Genomic DNA, 11,470 nt, shown 5'->3' with positions numbered 1-11,470 from the left:
ATATTTTTTGCTAGGTATTCTTACAGTGCCAAGTGATATTTTGATTTGATTTGTACCTCATGCACTGGTTGAAGGCAGTTCACAGTAAGAAATACAACATCAATAATGTTGGAATCTTGGTCTAGTCACTCTTTGGGTTTGGACATTGCTCCCTGTATCTGCATGGCTTCACAGAGTTCAGGTTGACTGGTGACTCAAAATGGCTGTGAGTGGCTGAGAGAGCCCTGTCTCAACTTCTAGGGTTGCACCAAAAGTCACCAGGATTGGTCTCCTGTGATCCTAAATGTTGTTTAAGTAGATTCAAATGGATGAATGAATATTCAGAACAGAATAAAACACCCAAGTCATAAATATTAGACAGTTTATAAATTACTTTCATATTTTAAACTGGCATATAAATGAGCTGGACTTAAACCTTCAGTACATTTCTTTCATTTATTGTATGAATGTTCTATGATTTGCTAATCATCCTGTTATTATGCTTAATGGATTTTTTTTCTTATAACAATGGCCACTCTATGAAAAGACAAAAAAAAATCCTATGGGACATTTCGACCCAGTTTATTAGCCTGCTGTATGTAGCAGCAGACACTCCCTGCCTGTGAATGGGATTTAGCTCTCCCTGTTTTTGTTATCTCTAATACTCATTTCTGTATCATTTCTATACATATGATTTGCTTTCACACCTTTTAAATACTGGCAACACTACTTTGCCTTCTTTTTTTTCCTATTTTTTTGGATTTGTGCTGCCATTATTAGGACAGTCTTTGCATTGTTTACAGTATAGTATGTCCTTTCTGGTCATGCGACACAAGCATCACTCCAGGTATTATTTATAAGACAGACATGCAAGACTTCTGAAATCTCTTTCTCAAAAATGTTCAGACTTTTTTACTTAGTGATAGTGAATGGAAGTGCAAATGTCCTTCCAAACAGTGGCGTCACTATCGTTGTTGTCACCCAGTGTGGTAACCAAGGCCCACAGGCCCCAAGGTGAATGGAGGAATAGAGCTCCTTAACAAAGAGTTTATCATCAAATTATCATGGATTGGAGACGGTGGCACCAACCAGAAAGCAGGAGACAGAGCTGGAGGTGGTAGAGTTAAGATTTGCATAGGGTGTGACGAGAATGGACTAAATTAGAAAGGAGGACATTAGATGGTTAGCTCAAGTTGGACGGTTGGGAGACAAAGTCAGACAGGCGAGATTGTGTTGGTTTGGACATGTGCAGAGGAGAGATGCAGGGTATATTGGGAGAAGGAGGCTAAGGATAGAGCTGCCAGGCAAGAGAAAAAGAGGAAGGCCTAAGAGAAGGTTAATGGATGTGGTGAGAGAGGACATGCAGGTGGTGGGTGTAACAGAGCAAGATGCAGAGGACAGGAACATATGGAAGAAGATGATCCGCTGTGGTAACCCCTAACAGCAGCAGCCGAAAGAAGAAGAAATGAATATGAGCTGCTATTAGGACCGTGAATATACAGCATACAGTTTATACTTTCTCACCTTTCAGTTGCAAATAAGGCCCATGTGGCAGTCATATTAAATATAACCGATGCATGTAGTGCATTATAAGAATACTTTTAAAGCTCGTTCTGTCATTCTCTTAGATTACAGTATTAATTGGTGTCATATTGTCCATTTGAAATAAAGACTGTAAAGCTAAATAGTGAAAACCATAACATATTATGGGTAGTATCAGCTGTGTTCTTTACTAAGTAATTCAATTCCCTTTTTTATTACTGTCGTCGCCATTGAAAGTACAGAAATAAAAGCTCTGATATCAACAATTAAATGGGAAAATGATAAATTCAAAGTGGCCAAAAAAAGATATGTGACCCAGTGTATTGTGGATCTAATGACACTAACCTCATTTTTGGTTTCAGGTATTTAATGTTGCAGACATTTTTGGAAGCTGCATTCACATTTTGGAAGTACAAGAAGACAAAAACTTGACTCCTTTGAAGGTGAGTCACCTGTCAATGTGGAAGTGGTGATCAACGTTTAGGTAGTCCTTTAGTGCCTTTTATGGTATGTTGGAACACAAAATAAGGAAACTTTTTTTCTCCTCCCTGGAGTGGGCCCTGAAATTTAGTAAGACTTACAGAGGCAGTAACATTTGCTACATTTGCTGATTTCAGACAAACTCTTTTGTTAGTAACTTTTTTGTCAATTATAGAGATCTCCTCAATCTCTTTATAAATTCAAATTTTCTGTACACAAAATCACAGTAATCTATAATTTAGGTGGTCCATAAATTAAGGAAATCTACCTTTCAATTCATTTTCTGAAACTGCTAATTCCAGTATATTGTGACTGTGGACTGAGGCCAGTCCCAGAAATATTAGGTACAGTGCAGGAAACACTTGAAAGAATGCCAGTTAAGTGCTGGACACACTTGCATGTCCACACCCAGAGGGGTTTAACATAACACATCTGCAGTATATTTGGAATGGATGAGAAAACATCCATTAGAACACAGAGAAAGTGTATGAATTCTACACTGACAGTCAACAATCAAAGGAGTGAACACATGACCAATGGCAGTGTGAACTACTGACACCAATTATGGTCACGTCTCTGCATCTTTTGTCTCCTGTTCATAGTCATGGGAAGGGTAAGATTCCTACTGTCTGCAAAAGAAGTTGAGAGCCGGGAACACACCCTATGACAAATTTCATTAATGTTTATGGATAATTCAAAATTAATTTTAAATACATTAGAATGCAGTTTACGTGTTCAGATATGGGAAACTCATTTCATAATATCCTGTTTCAAATACTGTACCTAAAATGCATTCTCAGATATAGCAAAATAACACCTATTAATTTCAGGATATCTCAGAAATATTTTAAAATATCACAAATTTACTTTGAAAAAAGTCTGATATATCTCAAACCCACTTCCAGTGAATTACTCTGTTCTTTCAGTGGGACTTCCTTTTCTCTTTTAAGATATTTCAAAATGCATTTCAGATATATTAAAATTCACAGGAAGGTATGTTGATCTAGTGTGAAACATATTTCATGTATTTGAAAACAGGCACAACGCTATTTTGAGATATCCGAAAAAGATTTGAGATAACTTTTATTGTATTTCAGATTCTTGAAAAAGATATTCAGAAACCTTGAAACAACTTTGTCTTTTAAAAGATTTCTTAAAATGTGAGATATGTTGAAATAAAATTTGAGTTATGTTGAAAACATTTTTTTGTTATCTCAAATAGTGCACAATTCCATTTTAGGTTAGAAGGAAATTAATTTATGATATTTAAACTATATTTTTAAATACCATAAATTACTGTTCAATTTGTAAATATCCTACTCATTGGCCAATGTGAGGATAACTGCAAAAAATAAGGGAACACGTAATCATCACAGTCTAACAAGAAGTTAGTTAAGCTTCAGGGATATCAATCTGTCCAGTTAGGAAGCAAGAAGCGATTGTGAATCAACTTCACCTGCTTAGGTGCAAATGAAAGTGACAACAGGTACACTGGAGAGGCAACAGCAAGACAACCCCCAAAAAGGGAATGGCTTTAAGGGTGATGGCCTCAGATAGTTGCTCTCTCCTTATTCTTTCTGACTGCTTCTTCTCAAGTTTAGTGTTTTGCTAGTGTTCTTTTCACTATGGGTAGCAGCTGATTCATATTGCTTAGAAAGTCCAGCTTCTCCAGGATGGCACCTCCATATGTCTCATCACAAGACGTTTTGCTGTGTCTCCCAGAACAGTCTCAAGAGCATGGAGGACATACCAGGAAACAGGCCATTACATGAGGAGAGCTGGACAGGGCCGCAGAAGGGCATCAACCCAGCAGCAAACCCAGTATCTGCTCCTTTCTGCAAGGAGGAACAGTAGGAGCATTGGCAGAGCCCTACAAAATGACCTCTAGCTGGCAACTGGTGTGCATGTTTCTGACCAAAGTGTCAGAAACTGACTCCATGAAGGTGGCATGGAAGCCAGACGTCTATTAGTAGGACCTGTGCTCACAGTCCCTCACTGCGCAACTTGATTGGCACTCCTCATAGAATACCACAATTGGCGCTCCATTCTTTTCCCAGATGAAAGCAGGTTCACACTGAGCACATGTGACAGACATGAAAGAGTCTGGGGACGCTATGGTGAATGTTATGCAGACTGGCGATGGGTCAGTGAACTCTGGGGAGGCATATCCTTGGAGGGTAGCACAGACTTCCATGTTCTAGAAAAACGGTACCCTGAGTGCTATTAGGTATCAGAATTAATTCCTCGGAGCCACTGTCAGACCTTATGCTGGAGCAGTGGCCCTTGAGTTACTCCTGGTATAGGACAATGCCTGGCCTCATGTGGGCACAGTGTGTAGGCAGTCCCAGGATGACGAAGGCATTGATGCCAGTGATCTATATCCAAACGAGAAACTCTGGGACGTTATGTATCAGTGCATCTAACACCGCCACGTAGTGCCACAGACTGTCCAGGAGCTCACTAATGCCTTGATTCAAGTCAGGAGAACATCTCCCAGGACGCCATCCACTGTCTCATCAGGAGCATGCACAGACATTTTCAGGAGTGCATACAGGCACGTGGGTGCAACACATACTACTGAGTCACATTATGAGTTGCTGTGATTATATTTTTTGACTTTGATTTTCAGTGTGATGTTGAATACAGCCATCAGTGGGTTGGTGATGTTGGTTTCCATTGGCTCTTGTTGCAGCATTTTGCTCTCAATGAATTGTAAAGTATTACTCAGTAAATATTTTTCACTTGAATATTTTGTTCATTGAGATCCAATGTGTGATTTAAGTGTTCCCTTAATATTTTAAAAGTCCAGTTTTAAACAGGTTATTTGGCATGTTTCAGATCGGTGCATTTTTATAATTCATTTTAAGAGATCTTAAAATGCATCTTGAGATATCTTTAAGTGTTAATTTAGCTTGCCATAATACTCGCACACATGTCATAACACTCACTGTACGTATCTCTTAGTGGGCCCCACTTCACAATGTCTTTTTATTTTCTGAGTATTTTATATGAACTGCAGGTACTGCACTTGGGAACTTTAGTTGATAACATAGATGTGGACCAGGAAACTGGTGACCTGTGGGTTGGCTGTCATCCCAATGGCTGGAAAATGTTTAATTATAATCCTGACGTTCCACCTGGGTCTGAGGTTGGTTCATAAATATTTTTGTATTATTCTTTTACTGTTAAAAGTTTATTTTTTAATTTGTTTGTTGTCCTCTAATACTTGCTTTATACGAGTTTAAGGGTAACACTATAAAGCTGTGTGTATTTTTAATTGACATGTATATTTACTAAATGAACCATAAACATTTCCGTCTCAGCTTTCTCATTCCATTTACAGGTTTTGCAGATAAAGAACATCCACTCAGAGAAGCCCATGGTTTTTCAGGCATATGCAGATAATGGCAGTGTGATTCAAGGATCCTCAGTTGCTGCACCCTACAAAGGAAGGAAGCTCCTTATCGGTACAATCTTTCACAAAGCACTACTCTGTGATTTAAACCCTCTGCAGTCTGACTAACTTCTATACCAAAACGTCAGGATTACCTAAAACAAACTTGGGTTGCACTTTAAATACATGCTTGGGTCTAAAGAAGCTCCTCAATACCAGGAAGGATTTCTCTTTTGCTGACAGTTCATTTAACCATATTCACAAAGCTTTTATAAATATTTAAATCCTTACCTTCATAGAGTTCTCCTTTTTTTATTACAAGGCCCATTTTTCAGTTTAAAAATTATGTACTTTATTGATCAATAATAACTTTAAGATGAACATATTAATTTTCATAAAACATTATACAAACAGAACTGCTTGAATACTTTCTAATGCTGATTGTGCTACGTTTCTTATGTAATTTAATTAAATTTCCATAGTATTCTAGAAAATGAAAAGCCCTAAACTGGTGAACATACTTATCAATATTTTCCAGTGAAACACATTTTTTCAGGAAAAAAATACAAGTAAAGTTCTGAAAGTGTTTGCTTTATTAAGTCATTAGTAATAGTGAATTGATGCTTACCTGGTAAACTACCCATCCTCTTTATTTAGTACTTATCAGAACAGTCCTTCTAGGATTGCAACCATGGCCTAGTGGATGATCTAATGACCTCCTGTGTCCAGTGAAGCTGTGGCTACCTATAGCAAGTTAATGGAAACATAGTACCAGACAAAGAACATTCCAAAAATAACACTCCCATGATACTACTCAATAAATATTCTTGAACTTCCTGGAGCAGAGATACCAGCAGTCATTGCTAGAGCCTGGCTTGATGTTGGATTGCTGGCTAGGTGACCCACATAGCCTGGTTGGGATCTATCCAAACAAAAAGGCCATGCTGTGGGTTCACCCAACATATGGAGAGGGGTGGGATTCAGTTGTTATACCATTTGAGTAAGAAACAAATGTGTTGGAATAAAATCCTGCAGCCACTGGGAAACCAGGTTTGAGTTTGAGCATCCCAGAATAAACTGTAGCCCACCTTGTGATATTCAAATGGCAAGTTCCTGGTGATAGAGGACTTTAGGAAATGATGAAAGGATTGAAAACTTTAAAACCAATTTCAGTTAAACACCTGTTAGCTGATACCTATGGACTGATGCGTCAGTAATGCATTTAATCGATGTGGTTCATCATATAGAAGTGATCTTAATGGAGAGCTGGACATCTTCAGACATGGTGGACACTGACAGTGGCCAAAGACTGTAGTTAGATATCCAAAGAATGATGCCAGGCATTGAGCCTGGGTGATCTCCAAAGAAAAGAAGTCAAACTGGGCTGCGTTCATGACTAAAATGAACTGACTGCATGTCAACAGCGGGTTGAGGGGAGTGGTTGGGATTATGAAAGCAGTCAAGGAGGCACATGTGCCAGAGATTTCCAAAAGAAAGGAGGCATGTTATTGACTAGAAAAGTAAAAAAAAAAAAGCCATTAGGATCTCGACTGGTTTAGTAAACCTCTTCTGCCTTTAATGAGATGAGCTGATTGCTGTCTGACAGAACAAAAATACCAAATGGACAAATACCCAGGAAGGCTACAATTCATTAAGTCTGTTCAGACTAACATTTACTGTATGACCGCAGGCTGTGCCTTATTCAATATCTGCTGATACAACCGTCAGCCAAAACAGGCTTTAATGACCACATGCACTTTTATGATAGAAAAAAATGATAAGACGAAGTACATTGTTACGTTGACTTTCAGTTCATTTTACAGAAATTGCTTTTCACAGTCATTTTATAAATAACAGAAGTCCAGCTTTACTTTTAAATATGAGGAAGGACAGACCCTTTCTATGGCAGCTAGAGTAGACTTTCAAGCAGTTACTATACATCCCTATCAGACACAGTAGGTGACGTGGATCAGACATTCAAACTCAGTCCTAAGGGACTGTCAAGTGCTGCCTTTATTTGGACTCATATATCAGGTACAATTCTGTTACTTCCCAATTTGGACCTGTGGCACATGTACAGTATTTATTCTAGTACCTTATGGTCGAGGATTGGTTCCTGGACTTATTGGATTCAAGACTACAGTACTGACTTCTACAGTAGTACCAATTTCTGGATCAGCAATGTCTAAAACATACACTGGAATCACAATCAAATAATAAAGATTTACTTTTAAAAATAGCAAGTATTGAAAATGTCCATTGTTCTATGTCTTAGTTTCCCCCGGTATCTGCTTGTTGTCACACTATAGTCACCTTTTCTTTGTACTGTCACTTCCTTCACATCTGAATTAACATCCACATGCCTCTCTCTTTTTCCACACTTTCTTGCATTCTGAACCCTGCAATGCTAAATTACGTCATTGAGTTTTTTGTTCACTAACAAAAACAATTAGTTTCACTTACAGAATCATTTTTTGTAATTTATATATTTCCTTTTAAAAACTTTATAAAGCATGCTTAAAACAAATAGCACATTATATTGTAAAGGAAGCATGCACTTTATAAAAACAAGTTATTATCATTACAAAGTAGTGGTTAAGATTACAGGATGATCAAATATATATTAATTACTATTAACCTACTTCTTAAGTGTAATGCGGTATGATTTAAATTAATTTAATAATTGCCATGTCCTGCCCATATTTTTAGTATATAACCTTCATGCAAATACAATCTTGAGTTTGGGCATTGCATGCTGACTCTTGCTTTTATTCTACATTGTATGTGCTGCGTTCTTTCTGTTGGGTGATATTTTATTAGGATTTTAGAGTACTGAGCAGTTTTTCTTGTGTGTATTAAAGTATATTTCTACAACTTAAAGAAACATTGTGTGCTTTCCCACTCTAAGTACAATAAGTTTAGCTATCTGGGAGTTGGCCTCAACCACTGTCAACAATGGACTTTGGAAAGAATATTTTGCCAGGTGGTGCTCTTTTCTGAATATATACACCAAATTCATGATACTGAGCAAAATCAGGGTCCTTCACCTGAAACTCCCATGCAGGCACGGAGTGTCACACCAACAATGACACCAACCAGCTATGAAATGTCCATCACTACAGTAGTGTGCAAAAACTCAAGCGGAGAGAGCACACTCACTTAAAGAGGCTGAGGATTGAACCGGGTCTGGATACAAAAGAAATGATAAATATGAATATAAGACATTAGAAAAGTCTGAATGATTTGCATTGGGAGATGAAAGACCAGGAGCACTTAAGAAATCAATTTGATGTAAAATTAAGGAAAAAATGGAGTATAATATAGAGAATAGAATAAGTTAAGTTGAGTATAAAATGAACAGGTTGGAAGCTCAACCTGATGATGGGAAATTTACAACCAGCATCAAAACAATGGAACAAATGGCGATCACTGCCGACAGGAGAATGACTGTTTCAGAAAGTGAATGCAAACCCTTCTGTAATAAATTTCAGCAGTCTGAATCCAGATCATGAAGGAAAATTGTTGGAATTGTGAGACAACCGGAAGGACTTGAACCCGGTAATCCAGTACAATTTCTGACAGAATCCTTTACTGAAATCTTGGATGACTTCCTCAAAGAAACACAAAAACTTAATGTGCATATTACCTTTCTGGAAATCGGTTACTGAGGTCCTTAATGGTTACATTTTCCAAGAATCTGGGATAAAGGAAGTGTGCTAGTTCACCTCAGTGGAGATGAAAGAAATTTAGTTTATAAACAGTTGAATCAGAGTTTGCCAATAAGCTGTTTGAATCAGTGTTGGGCATCAAACGTTTTTCCCAGAAAGAAATCAGTGTCAACAATGTTTTGCTAAACTTTGTATATGTATAGTATATATACTGTATATACAGTATTTATAAAAAATGGTCAAAAGTTTTAGAACACTCCCATTTTCCAGTTTTATTGAAATTAAATCAGTTCAAGTCTCATGAATAACCTGAAATGTTACAGAGGTAAGCAGCAAACTGCTGGAGTTTAAACAAAAAAAGTAGGTTTTCAAAAAAAATAAATTATAATAATAATGTAATTGTCAAAGTTATACAAAAGGACAGCCTAATAACTTAGTTTTTCTGCAGCAACTGAAGTTAATTCAGTATTAAAAGTTGATGCAGACAATTTCTACAGGTGTCTCAAATTGTGTTGATTACTTACAAACCTTCTGCTAAATGACAGCAGTGCTGGAACAAACTGTGCTGCTGCCCCTCTAAAGCATGAGTGTGGCAGTACTGTACTGCACTGTGCATTGCTATCATACTGGAGGGAGAAAAGGGCAATTAACAAAGGAAGACAGGCAGACAGACCATTAAAACCCTTACAAGTGTACTGTAGGTCCTTCTTTTAGAGAAACTGCAAAGCAAGCCAAGATGTCAATGAGTACAGTTTCCTACACCATCAAAAGAAATCTGGAAACTGGAGGAAACTCTGACAAGAACAGGTCTGGCAAAGCAAAGCCCAAACAGAATCAGAAGACAAGTGTAATGATTGGGTTTTGGCTAATTATTTTATATGCTTTTGTATTAGGCGGTCATTGAGGTTGAGGCTTCTGTTGCTTTCATTATTTGCTTGAATTTTGTAATGACTCAAATGTTGTGTTTTGCAATATTTTGAATGCCATTTTATGTTCTCAATCACCACCATATTGTAATCTTGTCATTAGGTCTGCTTCCCCATGTTTCTAGGGGTGGCATCTAAGGTTGTGAGGCAACAGGAAAAAATGATGGCTGGGAAGACATTTCCTTATCCGATCTGTGGACTCCAAAACTCTCAAAAAAGCCTTGTGCAAAACATTTTGCGTGTTACTTTTGGTTTTAAGCTCTTGCTTATTCTCCACCACTTCGAATCTTGTCTCTCGTTTTGGCTTCAGTTCCTTTTGCACTTGTACCTTTTTTGTTTTCCTACAAACTTCCTCTGGTCGTGTTCAAAATGTTTATCTGCCAGTGCGCTGACAGAACAACATGTTTCTGAGAGTCAACAGCTTGAAAGCTTTACCATTGAAGAGAGCTGTGAACAGGAAAATGTCTTTACCTGAAGAAAACAGTGCCAAAAACTGTTAAATGTGGAAGGCCTGTTTTCTGAAATCACTTTTAAGTAGCCACATTTTCTTTCATTTCAATCTTTGCACCAATATACCATAGAGCCCATGTGAAGCAGCAAGGACAGGAAGGCTATTTTTGTATCTATAAAAAATGCTTTACTTAAGAAAATAATTTACCATGGCAAATTAATATATACTATGATAGTGAAAAAATAACTTTGACTTACAAAATACTGAACGTATTCTTTAAAACATTTTTGAACGAGAATTACTTAATAAAGCAAGTATAATTTATGCTAAAAGGAGACAGAGTTATTCAAATGTTTTATTCTAATTATGATAAGAAACCAGACGAATGGGAATCTTAACTGACAAGACAATTCTCTTACTAATCACTCATGTAATGTCTGACTCTGAAGGGTGATATATAATAGGGTGGGGAGTCTACATAAATCCAAATTAATTCTGGCTAATGTATCTTTCCTGGTCTAACCTGAGTCAGCAAAGCTAATGGGGCTGGATTAACAAGGACTCATTTTGGTCAAAGGATAAACATTGAAAGTGACAATGGAAAAGTAACAACCACTGTCCTTAGAGATAATGCCGAAAAAATGGAAACATAATATTGGCAACCTGAGGGAGCCTCAAGCCACTTCTAGGTTTACAAAGAAATTATCAGAGGGTATAAAAGAGCTCCTCTATAAGTTGTGTTTGTCATGTTATTCTGAGGTTTACTTTCTATATACAGTAAACCCTCGTTTATCGCGGTTAATCCGTTCCAGACTCTACCGCGATAAATGAATTTCCGCAAAGTAGGAATTTATTTAATTTAATTTATAAATTGAATATTTTCGCAGTTAGAGCATAGAAAACCTGTTTACGACCTTCTAAATACGTTTTTTTAACATTATTAGAGCTCTCTAGACATGAAATAACACCCTTTAGTCAAAAGTTTAAACTGTGCTCCATGACAAGACAGAGATGACAGTTCCGTCTCACA

At 37.3% G+C, this 11,470-nt stretch overlaps 1 protein-coding gene across 1 annotated transcript; it reads left to right on the top strand.

Moving 5' to 3' along the window:
* Positions 1 to 1,883: 1,883 nt before the first annotated feature.
* LOC120519901 (serum paraoxonase/arylesterase 2-like) lies at positions 1,884 to 6,929 on the top strand (the record flags this gene model as incomplete). Its single annotated transcript, XM_039742656.1, has 3 exons — positions 1,884 to 1,964; positions 5,021 to 5,149; positions 5,345 to 6,929. Coding segments are annotated over 3 exons (390 nt in total), but the record flags the coding sequence as incomplete, so codon positions are not given.
* Between the last annotated feature and the right edge of the window lie 4,541 nt (positions 6,930 to 11,470).

The sequence above is a fragment of the Polypterus senegalus genome, unplaced genomic scaffold, assembly GCF_016835505.1.
Source record: "Polypterus senegalus isolate Bchr_013 unplaced genomic scaffold, ASM1683550v1 scaffold_3974, whole genome shotgun sequence".
Classification (NCBI taxonomy): Eukaryota; Metazoa; Chordata; class Cladistia; order Polypteriformes; family Polypteridae; genus Polypterus; species Polypterus senegalus.
The sequence above is the reverse complement of the archived record's forward strand: the minus strand, read 5'-3'. Positions and strand labels throughout refer to the sequence as shown.